General features: G+C 47.1%; 1 protein-coding gene across 1 annotated transcript in view; it reads left to right on the forward strand.

The window, feature by feature from the left end:
- mboat2b (membrane bound O-acyltransferase domain containing 2b) overlaps positions 1-19,561 on the forward strand; it is a gene marked incomplete at its 3' end in the record, with an annotated part of 49,062 nt that overhangs the window by 20,286 nt on the left and 9,215 nt on the right. Inside the window, exons 2-6 of the mRNA XM_079526393.1 lie at positions 7,148-7,293; positions 8,447-8,524; positions 9,861-9,956; positions 11,662-11,717; positions 14,216-14,270. Of these exons, the coding sequence (XP_079382519.1) occupies positions 7,148-7,293; positions 8,447-8,524; positions 9,861-9,956; positions 11,662-11,717; positions 14,216-14,270 (431 nt within the window). The remainder of the gene's footprint in view (positions 1-7,147; positions 7,294-8,446; positions 8,525-9,860; positions 9,957-11,661; positions 11,718-14,215; positions 14,271-19,561) is intronic.

Here is a 19,561-nt window from a genome sequence, read left to right on the forward strand (position 1 = left end):
ATCTCTCTCTCTCTCTCTCTCTCTCTCTCTCTCTCTCTCAGACCAGTTGTCTTAGTTTGACGATACTGGTCCTCCTTGTCCGCGGGCCAGATGTTACGCTCGAGTCGTAACCAGTGGTGGAAACTTAGATTTTTTCTTCTACTCCACTATACATCTCAGAGGCAAATATTGGACTTTTGACTTCACTACAATTATTTTAAAACTTGAGTTAATGGTTACTTTTTTTTTAAACTAAAACATACATTAAGTGTGTAAACTTGAGCTCCTTCAGCTGCCTTTGCTTCTAAATGTGGGCGCTTGTGGCGGCAGTTCAGTCTTCTTTCACCCCGAGGTCGGTGTCCTGCAGCACCTGTAGCCTAGCCCTGTGTGTTACCCAATGGGTCTGACCCTGTGTGGACCGCCTCCACCTGTAGCCTAGCCCTGTGTGTTACCCCCGGGTCTGACCCTGTGTGGACCGCCTCCACCTGTAGCCTAGCCCGTGTGTTACCCCCGGGTCTGACCCTGTGTGGACCGCCTCCACCTGTAGCCTAGCCCGTGTGTTACCCCCGGGTCTGACCCTGTGTGGACCGCCTCCACCTGTAGCCTAGCCCTGTGTGTTACCCCCGGGTCTGACCCTGTGTGGACCGCCTCCACCTGTAGCCTAGCCCGTGTGTTACCCCCGGGTCTGACCCTGTGTGGACCGCCTCCACCTGTAGCCTAGCCCTGTGTGTTACCCCCGGGTCTGACCCTGTGTGGACCGCCTCCACCTGTAGCCTAGCCTGTGTGTGTTACCCCCGGGTCTGACCCTGTGTGGACCGCCTCCACCTGTAGCCTAGCCCGTGTGTTACCCCCGGGTCTGACCCTGTGTGGACCGCCTCCACCTGTAGCCTAGCCCGTGTGTTACCTCCGGGTCTGGCCCTGTGTGGACCGCCTCCACCTGTAGCCTAGCCCGTGTGTTACCCCTGGGTCTGGCCCTGTGTGGACCGCCTCCACCTGTAGCCTAGCCCGTGTGTTACCCCCGGGTCTGGCCCTGTGTGGACCGCCTCCACCTGTAGCCTAGCCCGTGTGTTACCCCCGGGTCTGGCCCTGTGTGGACCGCCGCCACCTGTAGCCTAGCCCCGTGTGTTACCCCCGGGTCTGACCCTGTGTGGACCGCCTCCACCTGTAGCCTAGCCCGTGTGTTACCCCCGGGTCTGACCCTGTGTGGACCGCCTCCACCTGTAGCCTAGCCTGTGTGTTACCCCCGGGTCTGACCCTGTGTGGACCGCCTCCACCTGTAGCCTAGCCCTGTGTGTTACCCCCGGGTCTGACCCTGTGTGGACCGCCTCCAGCCCAACCACTGGATCAAAGAGTGCTGCCTGTAACTGCCTTTCAATTGACAGCCATGTTGGAAAGAAAGAATAGCGGCCTGTCAATCATTCTCCTGTTGGATTTGGGGAGGCTGTCTCCTAGCAACGAGTATATCTCAAGGATTCCTTACCCTATCAGAGAGAGGACCAATAATACTAGCTGTGATACAGTCGTATTACTGTATTACAGCTATGTGGTGCGCGAGCGCCTTCTAGGGGGGTGCGCGACATGAAAAGGCGCTAAGGTTTTATTTTAATATATATTAACATTATGCCAATATATGGCATGTATATGCAGAATAATATAGCCTATGCTGCATATATTATTATGCCATGTTCAGGTTCATATATGTGGATAAAAAGGAAATGTATGTCTCTATATAGGTTATGCAATTTATATTTCCATGTAGGGGGGTCGCGAGGTGACAGGGGGTGCATGGCCAAAAGGGTTTAGGAGCCGCTGCTCTAGGGTTCAAGTTCACGACGAGGCATGATGCAACGCGTTGTGAACTTGTGAACTAGGTGTGACAGGAGAGGAGGAGAGGAGGAGAGGAGGAGAGGGGAGCAAGTGAGTCAGTAAAGTTTATTTGCAGAGCACCTTTCGCAGACAATCACAGTCACAAAGTGCTTCAACAACGACAAAAAGCAAAACAAGCCAATAACAAAATAAGACAAAAAAAAGTATAAAAAGTATAAAAATAAAACAGGAGAGGAGACTATAAAGGAGAGGAGACTAGAGGAGAGGAGACTAGAGGAGAGGAGAGTTAGGTAGGTCTGTTCCTTCTCCTCCACACCTCCTCTCTCCTCTCACCTCCTCCACGCCTCCTCTCTCCTCTCACCTCCTCCACGCCTCCTTTCTCCTCTCTCCTCCTCCATGTCTCCTTTCTCCTCTCACCTCCTCCACGCCTCCTCTCTCCTCTCACCTCCTCCACGCCTCCTCTCTCCTCTCACCTCCTCCACGCCTCCTCTCTCCTCTCACCTCCTCCACGCCTCCTCTCTCCTCTCACCTCCTCCACGCCTCCTTTCTCCTCTCACCTCCTCCACGCCTCCTTTCTCCTCTCACCTCCTCCACACCTCCTCTCTCCTCTCACCTCCTCCACGCCTCCTCTCACCTCCTCCACACCTCCTCTCTCCTCTCACCTCCTCCACGCCTCCTCTCTTCTCTCACCTCCTCCACGCCTCCTTTCTCCTCTCACCTCCTCCACGCCTCCTCTCTCCTCTCACCTCCTCCACGCCTCCTCTCTCCTCTCACCTCCTCCACGCCTCCTCTCTCCTCTCACCTCCTCCACGCCTCCTCTCACCTCCTTCACTCCTCCTCTCACCTCCTTCACTCCTCCTATCACCACTCGGCTGAAATGGCATCAAGCTCACTCACTCACTCACACACTCACACACGCACTCACACACTCACACACTCATGCACACAGCACGCACACACAGGGATGTCAGAGTTAATACAGTAGGTGTTTCACATATTTATTTTCCGATGAAATTGTTAAAATTGTGGCATAAATATCAAACATATCAGACAGTCTACATTTCCCCCAAAAAACAAACAAAAAGGAACCACGCAACAATTTGGAGATAAGAGGTTTCTGCCCAGATGTGTGTGCCAAGATTTGCCAAGGTTTCTTTCTCAGTTTTTCATGTGTTTATGAGGTGACAGTACTTCATTAGACCCCTTGGTGTGGTTGTTATGTCATGTGTTTATGAGGTGACAGTACTTCATTAGACCCCTTGGTGTGGTTGTTGTGTCATGTGTTTATGAGGTGACAGTACTTCATTAGACCCCTTGGTGTGGTTGTTGTGTCATGTGTTTATGAGGTGACAGTACTTCATTAGACCCCTTGGTGTGGTTGTTATGTGCAATGTCTTCCCTTTTATATTTACAGTCAAACGTGCCAATGAAAAAAACTGTGATATAGTGACATCATAATATCATCCCCTTCCCTAACCCCTCCCCGCTGTGGGTGCAGCTTCAGTTCATCAACACCCACCAGGCAAACCAGGGATACTTACTTAATGAACTGGTCGGCGTGTTCACGTAAAAAACGTAATTTTAACAAATACTGTACACTTTTATAAAAAGATTCTTCATCCTTTTACGATAATAATACCTGATGATCATGTTTTAGGGTGGAAAAAAATCATCGCACTCCAGCTTTAATTTCCTGCCTGGTGACTGGGTTGCCATGGCGATCAAATTGCCATAGTGAAATCAACAGGTATCAACTGCCCAGGCCCCCAATTGGCCCATACGCCCAACCCACCAGCTTTGTGGATTGGCCGAGCTTCACCTTGCATTCATGCTTCCGTACCAATATAAACACGTGGGTAAAAGCTATTATTTATACACAGCACGTATCACTGGTGTGACAGTGGCTGTACTGCCTACATTCAGAAGGTTCAGATGAGGACCTGTTCGCTCAAGTTATTTATATTTTTGAGCGGAGCTAACCGCTCCAACATTTGACTGTGTGTTTGGTTGTCTATCAGTTATTTATTTCTGGTTATTCTGCCATTGACTTTAATGGGAATTGCATGTTCCCAACTTTTATCTATTCATGGTACATACATTTTATGCCCATATATGGAGCAACCACACTTTTCTAATTACATAGTTATTATATATAGTTTAATGAAACTAACTCACCAAAGGAACTGCTCGCTTCACACTGGCGTGTGACTTTTTATAATTTAGGAATTTAACCTCTTACGCGCTTGTCCGCCGCGATGCTGCGCTGGACGGTGCACCTGAGAGGGGGGCCGGAGAGGAGCCGCCATGCGGCGGTGAGCGTGGGCCACAGGGTGTACTCGTTCGCGGGCCGCTGTGACGCCAACGACGGGGGGTTCCCGGCGCCGCTGCGGCTCGCCCTCCTCAGGAAGGCACCGTTGTTCATCGACGTGCACGTCTTCAACACGCTGTCCCTGCGCTGGACTAAACTGCCCCCGGTGACGCCGAAGTTGACCGCGACCTCCGGAGGAGGAGGAGAGCGCCGCTCTCCCCCCGAGGCTCCCTCCATGCGCGAGGACCACACGGCGGTGCCCGTGGGAGACGTCGTCTACTTGTGGGGCGGGATCACCGCCGCGTGGGAGTTCTGCAACGCGCTCTACGCGTTCGACGTGAGCGCCCGCCGGTGGTCCAGGCCCGCGGTGTCGGGGACCCTCCCGGAGGCGCGGTGCGGCCACTCGGCCTGCGTCCTGGGCAAGGTCATGTACGTGTTCGGAGGATACCGAGGCCTGGCGGGATGCACGGACGACCTCAGCGCGCTGGACACCGCCGCCATGGTCTGGTCTCGGGTCGACGCCGGAGGCGGCCCGCCGCCGCCCGCGCTGCAGTGTCACTCCGCCGTCGTCGTCGGGACGAGGATGTTGGTGTTCGGGGGCCGGGGGGACGAGGACGCGGACCACTACGACGAGACCCGAGTGTTTGACACGGAGGCCGGCCGCTGGCTGCGCGCGCCTTCTTCGGCGCAGCAGCATCCTCCGACGGGACGCGAGAGTCACTCGGCCTTCGCCCACGGCGGAGAGATGTACGTGTTCGGCGGCCACAACCGCCTCCTGAAGCGCATGTTCAACGACCTGTGGAAGTTGAACCCGCGGACGTTCTCCTGGACCAAGGTGGAGACCAAGGGGAAGGTCCCGTGCCCGAGGATGTCCAGGATGAGCTGCTGCGTGGTGGGGGACCGCGTCGTCCTCTCCGGGTCGTCTCTGGAGCCGCGCACGCGACACCACCTGTACATCTTGGAGTTGCGTTCTAGTCTGAAGACGTTATGCAAGCTGGCGGTCATTCGGTACGCTCTGGTGCAGTTTGGACTCCCGCATGACATCAGGTGGGAACTGGCGGCCATGACTACCAACAGCTACAGAACAAAACCATACGCGTCCCACTAAAGAAATAAAATAGAAACGGAAGAGAAGTTCCAGCCAGTGGAATAGAAGAAAGGGGGAACGGGTGAACAGGCGAGTACAGGTGATGGTCCACTCAGACCCACGCAGCTCGCACCCCACGAGACAGGTGATGGTCCACTCAGACCCACGCAGCTCGCACCCCACGAGACAGGTGATGGTCCACTCAGACCCACGCAGCTCGCACCCCACGAGACAGGTGATGGTCCACTCAGACCCACGCAGCTCGCACCCCACGAGACAGGTGATGGTCCACTCAGACCCACGCAGCTCGCACCCCACGAGACAGGTGATGGTCCACTCAGACCCACACAGCAGTACAGGTGATGGTCCACTCAGACCCACGCAGCTCGCACCCCACGAGACAAAGGCATGCCTTTGCATTTCTATGGGTGAGTGTCGCCGCTGTCGCGCTACGCGGAACTGGCGAGGAGCCAATCGGTGTGTTTTTTTGAGTGGTGTAAACCACTCCTACAACTGGCTTTGTTAGTTTACGTGTCTGTCCGTACCAAAAAAAATGAGCATGGTTGCTATGGTCACCCAGTTCACACGGGTGTGATTTCATCTTTGTTAGTTTACGTGTCTGTCCGTACCAAAAAATATGAGCATGGTTGCTATGGTCACCCAGTTCACACGGGTGTGATTTCATTACGTCAGACATTACGTCAGACCACATCTGATCAGTCTATATAAGACCTTACACCACTCAGTTCACACGGGTGTGATTTTTCAAATGGAGTTAGGGAGGCAGCTTCCCGCCTTGCCTCAAAACTAATCATTTTAGTAGCGATCGCAAAAGTGAGGACGGCAGTATAAAAGGGAAGGGCCGTCGTAAGTGAATAGGAGGTCTGCCATTCAGCGCTGAAATCGAGGACGGCAGGATAAAGGCAGAGGCCGTTGTGAGTGAATGCAAGGTCTGCTATTCTGTGCCGAAATTGAGGACGGCATAAGAAAGGGATGTCCCCAAATTGTGAAGATGGAAATGGCACCGAATTTGAGGCGCCAAAAAATGCCCATGTATGGCGCCAAGATTGGCGCTGTGCTTGGCTGGAAGGTGTGCCATTCTACGCTGTGATTGTCTGAACGTTGCTTAACAGGGGACACCGTTATATTATGTGGCAGATAATAATTTTGTTGTGAAAATGGTTTGAGCAGCACTGATATAGAAACATGCGTTTTTTTCAGAAAACTCTTAGGATTTAGAAGACATTTGTCTTCCCATTGACTGCCAGGATTCAGAGCGTTTTTCATTGGCAGCTTGGAAGACGGGTTAAAAAATCACACCTGTGTGAAGTGAGGGGCGCTCTTATCATCATACATCATCATACATCATGGGCATAGGAGGGGCTAGCGCCCCTCAACAAAATCACACTTGTGTGAAGTGAGGGGCGTTCTTATCATCATACATCACACATATATCACATTCCGTGCTCAGCCAATCAAATCATCGCTATGGGGTACACACATTACTCAGCCAATCAAATCATCACTATGGGGTACACACAGACACACAAAGCTGGGCATGGGAGGGTGTAAAAAGGAGTATGTTCCCGGTCAACAAGGTTGTGTCTGGATTACTGGCGTCATATTCATCTCTCAAGACAGATAATCTGTTGGGTGTAGGATACTGGATTACTGGCGTCATATTCATCTCTCAAGACAGATTTCCAATGCATGAGAAAGAACATGAAACGGATGCATTCCAGACTATTAGTGACATGTGTGGACAGTCTGTAGAGTAGACCATGTGTCATGACTCCACCCTGTCTTTTAGGTAGAAAATGTCAAAGGTCACGGAGGTCTCAACTAAGGTTAACATTGTATTTATTTTCAATGACCAATCTCTCTCTCTCTCTCTCTCTCTCTCTCTCTCTCTCTCCCTCCCTCCCTCCCTCTCTCTCTCGCTGCAGGTGAACTTCGTAGTGTGTCAGCTATGTGCTGTGCTGACAGCGTTCTGGTTTCGTGTGTACCTGCACCCCAGCACCACCAGTCCCTTCACCAGGCACGTGGTGGCCACGCTGCTGGGCCTCTACTTCGCCCTCTTCTGCTTCGGATGGTGAGGCTCTCGTCGCCATCAGCAGCAGCAGCATGTTGTGCTCGGGTCTAGTTGTGGGAAATTAAACAATCATATATCAAAACCGATATTTAGAAGCAATAACCAACCTAATCTTGACCGTGTAATGGAGTAATTGAGAAGAATATACGCACGCACGCACGCACGCACGCACGCACGCACGCACGCACGCACGCACGCACGCACGCACGCACGCACGCACGCACGCACACACACACACACACACAGATAGGCCTCTTCCAGGCATCACAGATGTTCATAAACGGTCACGTCTCGTCTGTCTGCACTTCTAATTGGCTGAAACCTGAGACAGGAAGTAGCAGCGTAGCTCCGACCGAGCGTACTATGAACAGAGCTGTGATGGTGTCAGTTGACTTATGGAGGCCTATACTGTATATCTGAATATAGCAGTGGCGGGTTCCAGACCTCATTCATTTTTCCAAAAATATTTATATCAATCATTGTAAGCCCATAACACATTTGATTCTGTGAAAAATGGTATTTATTATTAATTATAGTAGGCCTATATATATGCTAATGATTTTGCTAATGGTATCGCCAGATTTGGTTGCCAGGCAGGAAACGGTGGAGAGTATTGCGATACTTGGCACATTCAGAAACATACTTTGTGTAGTAGATACCTGTATAAAATAACACAGTGTACACAGCGTACACAGCAGCGAATAATGTGTGATCTGTTATTTTACAGAATTACGAAGGTCTCAGTCAGAAATATTGTTTGTTCATGAGCTGGTCACCGGGCTCTCATTGACTCCAATGAGCTGTTCATGAGCTGGTCACCGGGCTCTCATTGACTCCAATGAGCTGTTCATGAGCTGGTCACCGGGCTCTCATTGACTCCAATGAGCTGTTCATGAGCTGGTCACCGGGCTCTCATTGACTCCAATGAGCTGTTCATGAGCTGGTCACCGGGCTCTCATTGACTCCAATGAGCTGTTCATGAGCTGGTCACCGGGCTCTCATTGACTCCAATGCATTCCACCAAACCTCTGGGTGTAGTTTGGCTCCCATGTCTGCGACGAATCGGAATCGGCATGATGATATGGAATTGCATGATAGTGAAAATGACGTTGGTGTCCTTGCCTTCTTTTTTCATCTACCAATTGTGTTGCAGGTACGCGCTGCACTTCCTGGTCCAGAGCGGGCTGACATATGGCATCATGATCCTGGCGGGAGTGGAACACATGCACAAGTAAGACGGACGGACGGACTAACTGTTCATGAAGGGAATAAACAGTTCATGGCAAATGGCAGAAAAGTAAACTAAACTAGAGGGCTGTAAACTAGAGGGCGGTCTGCCACGACCCCAGCTATTCATTTCAACGAAAGTTGCTCACTGGCGTTTGAAAAACCAAGAACTTACGCATTTTTCTTGAAAATGCGGAAGAATTTGAACTAATAGAAAATGGTGAATGCATAGGCCTATGCGTTGTACGTGCGTCGTGTAAACCGGTGAATGTGCGCACACACAGGTGGTCCCCCCTCCCCTCTTTTCCTCCTTTCTTCTCTCTCTTCTAATTGATCTACCTTTTTGTTTTTTTCTGTAGTTTTTTCTTCCCCCTCTCTTTTCTCTAGCATTGTCTCTGCATTGGGGAAGAGTGGGTGGGTACAATGGGGTGGATGGGAGGGAAATGAGGGGTGTCTATATCTATGTATCACAAATGTATATGTACATGTATATGAACAAGGACCCCACATGGGAGGGGGGGAAAAAAAGTAAAAAACCCAATAAAAAGATATTAACAAAAAAAAGTGCTAACCGCCATGAACGCGACTGGATCGATTCATGAACGACTCGTGCTCTGTGTTAAACCCCAGCTGCGTGCTCTTTTGCGCATGCGTGTATTTTTTGCCCGCTTGCAGTTCCAGCTTTGGCCAGTAGGGTAGCGGCGGCTTCACAGTTCCCCAGGCGCTCTGCACACTGGGCAAGATCCTAAGCTGTAAAGTGTATCATTGTTTTGGGGGGCGGAAGTTGCGGGATTTTGGCAGAAGCACCCCTCAAGGAAATGACGTTGACACTTTACAAATCAGTTTACATTCTCCGTGAATGAAACAAGTGTTGTGATTGGTCGAAAAACTATCGTATCCGGGGGGAATACATCTGACGGATGTTCCGGCCCGAAACTTCCGCCGATACACTTTCTGCCTTAGGTTAATTGTGACCAGGCTTTTCTCTTCGCAGATGAGTCATTCTGGGACCGAGGCTAGGCGCTCTGGGGGCCTGGGCTGAATAGCTTAAAATATCAAAACAATTGTTAATCATGTGATGATGAAAGCACCAAATGTTAACATTGGATATTCAGCCATTGCAGCTTGTCCTTCTGTTACTCGTAACAGAGTATTCCTACATTTGCAACTGTGAGTTTTACTTAAGGGATATTTCACTTTAAAATATACTCAACCTTATGTGAACACCCCACCCAGGCAGTTTTAAAGTTGCTTGATTCAGTATTTAGATATTTAATATTCATTGTAGCTGCCCCGCCCCTTCCTATACTATGAATGTACTCTTATGCTATTTGTTGCAGGTACTGTTTGGTGGTGGCTCTTGGATATCTGAGTTTCTGCCAAATCACCAGAGTCTATGTGTTCGACTATGGGATGTACTCTGCTGACTTCACTGGGTAAGTCTTGTCTTGTCTTGTCTTGTCTTGTCTTGTCTTGTCTTGTCTTGTCTGTCTGTCTGTCTGTCTGTCTGTCTTTTTTTTCTTTTTTACTTGGTCGTATGACAATGTTGAACAAAAGTAATGGAAATATCCAATCTGGATTGGTATGGTCTGAACAGACTTAAGACATTTGGTTAAAAACACATGTTTTCCCCAGGGGTTTCTGGACTGTACACAGTCCGCCAATGAGACACAGCATGAGTAGACAGAAATGGTAAAGTCGCAGCCCACCAATGAGACACAGAATGAGTAGACAGAAATGGTAAAGTCGCAGCCCACCAATGAGACACAGAATGAGTAGACATAAATGGTAAAGTCGCAGCCCACCAATGAGACACAGAATGAGTAGACATAAATGGTAAAGTCGCAGCCCACCAATGAGACACAGAATGAGTAGACATAAATGGTAAAGTCGTAGCCCACCAATGAGACACAGAATGAGTAGACAGAAATGGTAAAGTCGTAGCCCACCAAGCGAGACACAGAGTGAGTAGACAGAAATGGAGAGAGAGCGAGTGCATTTTCCGGCAGCGGCTTCTGCGCCAACTGCCGATAGCAGCCGCGGCATTAGTCCGCATTAGTCCGCGACACCCTACCCCAAAACCTAAACTAACCCTAACCTAACCTCACAGGGAAGCCACGGGTGATTTTAACCGGCAACGCATGTCGGGAGCCACGGGTGAGTTTTAACCAGCCACGCTGACACCCTACCACAAACCCTAACCGTTATGTGTCTTACCGGCAATGCACGTCGGGAGCCACGGCTGTTATCGGTAGTTGGACCGCCAGCCGGCGGACGGACCGACACTGCCGCCGCGGCACGAAGCGGCAGTGGAGTGTCATAATAATAATGCTTTCTGCATAATACTTGAATTGCAAAATGTGCATGTATTCTGCAAAATTACACAATAATTATATCGCTAAGATGTTCATACACTGGACCCGAGTTGGCTCTGAGCTTTGAACCATTTCCCCCCATCTACATTACATTTCTGTGGCAAAAATAGCAGATCCACAAGTCTGTTACAGCGATGGGAGGGTGTGGTTGAACTCCACCTCTAGACGCTGTGCAGATGCATGTCTTTCTCCAACCTATGATGAGCTCTGATTTTGATGTTAATGTACATCTCTCTCTCTCTCTCTCTCTCTCTCTCTCTCTCTCTCTGTCTCTCTCTCTCTCTCTCTGTCTCTGTCTCTCTGTCTCTCTGTCTCTCTCTCTCTCTCTCTCTCTGTCTCTCTCTGTCTCTCTCTCTCTGTCTCTGTCTCTCTGTCTCTCTGTCTCTCTCTCTCTCTCTCTCTCTCTCTCTCTCTCTCTCTCTCTCTCTCTCTCTCTCTCTCTCTGTCTCTGTCTCTCTGTCTCTCTCTCTCTCTCTCTCTCTCTCTCTCTCTCTCTCTCTCTCTCTCTCTCTCTCTGTCTCTCTCTCTCTGTCTCTGTCTCTCTGTCTCTCTCTCTCTCTCTCTCTCTGTCTCTCTCTCTCTCTCTCTCTCTGTCTCTGTCTCTCTGTCTCTCTCTCTCTCTCTCTCTCTCTCTCTCTGTCTCTCTCTCTCTCTCTCTGTCTCTGTCTCTCTGTCTCTCTGTCTCTCTCTCTCTCTCTCTCTCTCTCTCTCTCTCTCTCTCTCTCTCTCCTCTCTCTCTCTCTCTCTCTCTCTCTCTCTCTCTCAGGCCCATGATGGTGATTACACAGAAGATCACCAGCTTGGCGTTTGAAATTCACGATGGTGAGTCTGTAAATGGAGCGTTCTGTTAACCATATGTGACGGGATCTGACCGGAGGGCAGTCATCGCGCTGGTTCTAGCATTTCAGCAGAGGAGAAATACAGCATTTGTGTTGTTTTTATCCAAAATGAGTTAATAGCACAGGCAGACTCTATACATACTAGAGCACGTCTGAAATAAATGTCAGAGCTGAAACGGCTAGCAATGCTAACAAAAACAATATTTATACCCGATCGTTTTGAAAGGTACTACTGGTTCCAGCCGGTTCCAGCAGGGGGCAGTGGCGAACACAGCAAAGAAGAAATTGCGGAAATGGTCCTCTTTTTCTAAAACCAGCAAAGAAGACGCTGTTTTTTTTATTATAATCTGTTCATTATAACATCATAATGTGGTTAATAATTGTTTATTTGGAATGTACATGACTTGAAAATGAAGATAATAATAGCGGCATTTTGATCATTTCCTTACTCTTCTATAAAGTTCCAACAACCACCCCCAGTCCCCACCCCCGTTTGAGAACAAAGGGAAAACAGCGCCCTCTAAATGGCAAAGACCACACCACAGAATTAACCCATTTTGACCTGAGATCAGATTAAAAAAATGTCTTCTACATCCTGACAGTTTTCTGAAAAAGCTATGTTTCTATGTCAGTGGTTCTTCGATTTTTCAAAAATAGCAGACCCGAGTGGCGCGCTATGAGCTTGTAGATCTGCTATTTTTCAATAGCTAAAGCATAACATAATGCTAACACCAAAAGGGGTTCCCGCCCAACCGTTCAGGGCTATTTTCTCAACTAGCATCTCTGCAAGACATTACTCTATAAGCCATGTCTCCAAAACCGCTGGGTCAAACTGAACAACCAATTATGTCAATTTGAAGCCTCATGATTCCCTGCTTTCATATGACATGAGAAAATGAATGGAAAGAAAATCCAATGACTTACTGTTTGTCAAGGTGGGTCACATATTGATTAAGAACAGAATATAGCTAAGAACTACCGTATAGAATAGATGAAGAAATATAGATTCAGGATTCGACCCTCACATCGTAGTTTATAAGACAGATTGTGTGCCCTCAACATGCAATTCCAATTTGGGTATGATTGGATGCTGCGTTCATGATTTATGGCTATAAGAAATAGGCCCCGATTACAGGCAAACACCATTGAGGATGGACAATCCTGTTTGGTGGTCATTGCCACATGACTCACGAAACCATTTTGTTCCTAATTTGGTGGGGCAAAAACAATCATGTTTCTGCAACAGATGGACATTTGTAGCACCTGCGGTTCCTGCTGCTGTGTGCAGTACTTCCCATCAGCAAGGATGCACATGTTACTGACAAGAATGAGGGAATGCCAAGGCTGTCAAAGGCTGGCCGCCAGCATCTCGGTGCTGTGCATGGGAACCGACATACGGTTGGAGGCCATCGATATTGTCCTTTTCTTTTTGCTGAGGTTTGCGTGATCTGCGCAAAAGGACAGTTAACCCATTTTGGGCGGGAACCCCTTTTGGTGTTTTAAACATTATGTTATAATTTAGCTATTGAAAAATAGCAGATCTACAAGCTCATAGCGCGCCACCGAGTGGCGCGCTACGAGCTTGTAGGTCTGCTATTTTTGAAAAATCGTGAAAATATTTATTTCAGAAAACTGGAGGATTTAGAAGGATTTTTTAAAAGTTTGAGGTCAGGCGTAAATGGGTCAAATGATAAGGGACAATATCGGTGGCACCCAACTGTACGTGTGCCGGTCACGAGGACGTCCCACATTAACACAGGTGGACGTACTCAAGATAGATGCAGTTGTGCAAACAAAGCACCAACGAGCTGACCAGATGTATGGAGAACTACACCGCTCTTGGCTCTGGAAAGTTTTACGACAATTGGTCCAGCATCCGACTGGGCGGCAGTGGGTCAGGGGTAGAGTGGCTGGATGGCAACCGCGAGGTTCCCAGTTCGATCCCGGGCCCCCCCCCCCAGAGTTAATGTCGAAGTTGCCTTGAGCAAGACTCTGAACCCCTAATTGCTCCTGATGAGCAGGTTGGTGCCTTGCAGGTTGGTTCCTGACAGCATCTATATCACATTTTATCTAAGCCAAGGTGCAGATCTAGGTTATTAATAATCATGGATGCATTTTTATAGCACTTTCTATGCCCTACGTGCCTACTCAAAGTGCTTTACAATGGTCCATTAATTCATACATTGGAAGGTGAAGCAGCGAACAGTCAACGCCAGCGTCCTCACTTCCCACATTCACACACCAATGGTGGCAACCACTGGAGGCAATGTGGGGTTCAGTGTCTTGCCCATGGACACTGACATGTAGACAGGAGGAGCCGGGATTCGAACCGCCGACCCACGGATCATTGGACGACCTGCTCTACCTCCTGAGCCACAGCCGCCCCATGTACAATGTGATGACATGTACAACGTGATGACATGTACAAAATGTGGTTCATGTTTGCACTCTCCCGTTAAATGTTTTTGTCTTCTCCATCAGGCATGGCCCGAAAAGAGCAGCATCTCACACCTGGACAGAAGATCCTGGCCATAAGGTTCGTCAAAGAAACATTTCACTTGCTCGTTTGGCTGAATATCAACCTAGTCTTCTCCCACAGACCAAATGCACGGCCTGGAACGATCGAGGGTGATTTCTACTTTAGGTCCTACCTCTTGCTTTCTATGGAAGCATGTTGCGCGGAGAAAATAGCCGATCTACATGCTCGCAATGTGTCTGCGATGCATTGAGAGCTTGTAGGTCGGCCATTTTTGGTTTTATTATTTTAAGTTCAGTGTTGGGTCAGCTACATTTAGCTTAACTTGCCCAACACTGGTTTTAATTATTATTTTTTGTTTTTTAATTATTTATTTGATGTTTTTTGTTTTTTTCAGTAAGAATTGAGGCTCGAATACCCATATACAGCTAATTGGCCTATTAGCTATGATTCATTGTTATCTGCAGTGTTGGGCAAGTTAAGCTGACCCAACATAATTTTAGTTTGACCTTGTTTCTTTCTTTATCTCCTTTAACGCATTTCGGGCGGGAACCCCTTTTGGTGTTTTAAGCATTCTGTTCTACTTTAGCTATTGAAAAATAGCAGATCGATCTACAAGCTCAAGATTTTTCAAAAATAGCAGAAAGCAGACCTACAAAAAGCTTGTAGGTCTGCTATTTTTTGAAAAATCGTGAAAATGTGGCGCAAATCTTTGAATATATATTCTTTCAGAGCGAACATTTTTAACTCAAATCTTTGCTTCTGGGAGCGTCCCTGGAACACCATATTTTCAGATGGGGGTCGGTGGCCAAATACATATATTTCTGGGAGTCCTTGACATGAAATTGTTTAAGAACCACTGATATAGAAACACAGGTTTTTCAGAAAACTGTCATGATTTAGAAGACATTTGTAGAATCGAGCTCAGATCTAAATGGGTTAACCCTTGACCCCCCTCCCCCCCTTCTTCTTCTTCCCTTTCTTTCTATGGAAAAAACAACTATGCACAGAAACATATGAAGTGATTTCTTCAACTGGTTGCCAGTAAAACAGGAACAATATTACTAAATGTCATAAGTTCACATATTCTACTAGTTTGTACGTTGGCTGCTTTTGATGAACATTCTCCCCCAGAATAGGGATGCTGGGGGTTCATGTGGTTCAGCGTCTAAGTATGAAGTTATTATCAGTCTGTCCTATAATGGAAACGGATGTTCTCCCAAGATTTCCTGACATACCGTATCTTAGGGGGAAAGATACTAGTATGCATATTAGCCTCGGTACCCAGGCTTTCATTTTCGTCATGCATATTTATTATTTACGTACCGTATTTATGACATGATATTCTAAAAATGAACACTGTATAATTCAGGGGTGCCTGAGTCAAAAATAGTTTGACAAGTACTGTGGTATATTGACTCTGGGGAAGAAACTATACTTGAGCCTGTCTGTCCTGTAGCGCCTCCCAGAGGGCAATAGGTGGAACAGGTGATGTTCCCCACAGAGTGTATATGCCTGGCTTCGTGTGTCCCTGTCACCGTCTCCACACCATAGCGCAAAACGGTCTTAAGCTGCGCACTTCTTAAGCTGCGCGCAGCTTAAATTCTGAGTTTTTAGACAGCTGGTGGATGGAAAAGAAGCTCCACCTCCGCTGACTTTTTGGGCGGAGGAGAGCGTTTCCGGGAATCTGGCCGTCGCGCAAGTATTCCGCGGAGGTGGAGCTTAATTTCCATCCACCAGCTGTCTAAAAACTCAAGCTTTAAGCTGCGCGCAGCCGAGAACATGCGCAGCTCTTTCGACCGTGTGGCAGCACCTAGTGTCTATGTGTCTAGGCCCAATCCCAATTGCCTCCCTCAAGCCCTGAGCCCTGAACCCTCATTGACTTTAGTGACGTCAGCTGTATAAGTGCTTGAGGGTGAGAGGCTGCAAGGGCTCCAAATTGTTGTGAAAGGAATGGGACAGCACTTTGAAGATGAGTCCGCCATTCATGACACTTTGCATCACTTTATAAAACCTGTCCTTATTCACAGCCAGTGCCTACATGCATGACATGTCTATTTATGTCGTTTTATTATTAGTTTCATAAATACACTTTCCTGTGTGATAGGGGTTGTAATATTCATATATAATAATATTCATCATAAATTGCATTTCCATATTATTTTACTTTGCTCATTAGTCATTTCTCATCATGTTTCCCTTATTATTATTATTGTTATTAAATATATAGCCTATCCTTCCATTCCGTCTCCCTTTGAGAACAGTGAGAAAGCACTATTGTGTTTGTTGACATTCTAACCGCGGTACATAACTAATTTGCATACTTAAATGATTGACGTTCGGAGGATCACCCTCATTCCCCTGGTAACGCTATGAACTGTGGGTAATTTCTTTGCCAAAGTCAGCTAAAGTCAGCATCAATGCTGACTTTGGCAAAGGGCACATAAAGGGGCGGGGCTGAGCCCTCACTGACTTACCGATTTCAAATGGGACATCCCTCAAGCCCTCGCAGACTTCACATGAACGCGCAGCTAAGTCAGTGAGGGCTCATTGAGTCAGCAAGGGAGTGGATTGGGATTGGGCCATATGTCTATAGAGCATCGCAGTCCCGCCCCCTACCATGGACCAGGAAATGAAACCCAATGCATTTTTCCCATAGACATTTCAAAAAGTATTTATTTAAAGACGGTTACGCCGCGGACAAAGCCAACTCGAGTCGTGACAACTCATGACAACACAAACAATATGTTGGACCAAACAAATAATTACAAAGAAGAAAAACAACAAAAAAAGTGTTGTAACCTGCCGTTTTTTTCTTCTTTCTAATTATTTCTTTCGGCCCAAAAAATTGTGTTTGTTGTCATGATTTGTCACGACTCGAGTTGGCTTTGTCCGCGGCGTAAACGTCTTTAAATAAATACTTTCTGAAATGTCTATGAGGAAAATGAACGGAGAATCATTTCCTGGTCCAGGGTAGGAGGCGGGACTGCGACGCTCTATAGCCTCGTGTATCGATACTAATATCACTGCGTGGATATTAGCCTCTCAGTATTAGATATTAGTCTCGCCCCTCTCAGTATTAGATATTAGTCTCTCCCCTCTCAGTATTAGATATTAGTCTCTCCCCTCTCAGTATTAGATATTAGTCTCGCCCCTCTCAGTATTAGATATTAGTCTCGCCCCTCTCAGTATTAGATATTAGTCTCTCCCCTCTCAGTATTAGATATTAGTCTCTCCCCTCTCAGTATTAGATATTAGTCTCGCCCCTCTCAGTATTAGATATTAGTCCCGCCCCTCTCAGTATTAGATATTAGTCTCTCCCCTCTCAGTATTAGATATTAGTCTCTCCCCTCTCAGTATTAGATATTAGTCTCGCCCCTCTCAGTATTAGATATTAGTCTCGCCCCTCTCAGTATTAGATATTAGTCTCGCCCCTCTCAGTATTAGATATTAGTCTCTCCCCTCTCAGTATTAGATATTAGTCTCGCCCCTCTCAGTATTAGATATTAGTCTCTCCCCTCTCAGTATTAGATATTAGTCTCTCCCCTCTCAGTATTAGATATTAGTCTCGCCCCTCTCAGTATTAGATATTAGTCTCGCCCCTCTCAGTATTAGATATTAGTCTCTCCCCTCTCAGTATTAGATATTAGTCTCTCCCCTCTCAGTATTAGATATTAGTCTCGCCCCTCTCAGTATTAGATATTAGTCTCTCCCCTCTCAGTATTAGATATTAGTTTCGCCCCTCTCAGTATTAGATATTAGTCTCGCCCCTCTCAGTATTAGATATTAGTCTCGCCACCTCTCAGTATTAGATATTAGTCTCGCCCCTCTCAGTATTAGATATTAGTCTCGCCCCTCTCAGTATTAGATATTAGTCTCGCCCCTCTCAGTATTAGATATTAGTCTCGCCCCTCTCAGTATTAGATATTAGTCTCGCCACCTCTCAGTATTAGATATTAGTCTCACTCCTCTCAGTATTAGATATTAGTCTCACTCCTCTCAGTATTAGATATTAGTCTCGCCCCTCTCAGTATTAGATATTAGTCTCGCCCCTCTCAGTATTAGATATTAGTCTCGCCCCTCTCAGTATTAGATATTAGTCTCGCCCCTCTCAGTATTAGATATTAGTCTCGCCCCTCTCAGTATTAGATATTAGTCTCGCTCCTCTCAGTATTACATTTTTTGGGGAAAAGTTCTCACCGCTTTGCAGCACAAAGCATTGTGAACTTGCAAATCAGCTATGTTTGAAACGGTTTGAAAACATTTGAAACGTTTCGTCTATAATCAATCACACAATAGGTTAAAAGTGGTTCAAATCGGTACGATACAGAATAAACAAAATCACACCCGTGTGAACTGAGTGGTGTAAGGTCTTATATAGACTGATCAGCTGTGGTCTGACGTAATGTCTGACGTAATGAAATCACACCTGTGTGAACTGGGTGACCATAGCAACCATGCTCATTTTTTGGTACGAACAGACAGACAGACAGACACATAAACTAACAAAGCCAGTTGTAGGAATGGTTTACATGGGCTGTAGTTAAAATGTTTGTGTCTCTCTCCCCTTTTCCACCGGTTGGTTCCCAATGGGAACCGGTTCAGTTCTTTTTGTTTTTTTAGTCCATGAGCCAGAGCTCCAAAATTGAAACGTTAATTATGAATTGAGTGGGCAAAACCATACCTATATTTGAGTACTTACATGAAAACAATGATTTATTGTATTACAAATTTTACATTTTTAAATATGCAAATGAGGCATTATGTAGGAAAATATGCAAAATAATCGAAAATATGAAAAAGCTACTACTGTGGAAGGGTTATCATGTATTGATAATTCTATTGATACTTGTATTGATCATATAAACAATTTAATATAGGGTATAGTTTGCCCACCAGTTTTGGAGCTCTGGCTCATGGACTAAAAACCAAAAAGAACTGAACCAACCGGTGGAAAAGGGGTCTCTGTGTTGTGCAAGAGAGTTCAGTGTGTTCAGTTCAGGCTCAAATGTTATGAAAAAGCCATTCTACAACCTCACAACATGTCGCAATGTTTTAATTGGTGTGTGTGTGTGTGTGTGTGTGTGTGTGTGTGTGTGTGTGTGTGTGTGTGTGTGTGTGTGTGTGTGTGTGTGTGTGTGTGTGTGTGTGTGTGTGTGTGTGTGTGTGTGTGTGTGTGTGTGTGTGTGTGTGTGTGTGAAAACCATAGAGAGGTGTTCATTCTCGAGGTCGGCTGTACCTTCTGCTACAGCCTGGAAGAAGCCTTTCTAACCAAAGTGCTGAAGTATCAGCAGCTAGTGCAGACCATCTCACAGCTAGGCTACAGATGTAAACTTTTAGTTTTTATCTTT

Source organism: Electrona antarctica (assembly GCF_951216825.1).
Source record: "Electrona antarctica genome assembly, chromosome: 17".
NCBI lineage: Eukaryota > Metazoa > Chordata > Actinopteri > Myctophiformes > Myctophidae > Electrona > Electrona antarctica.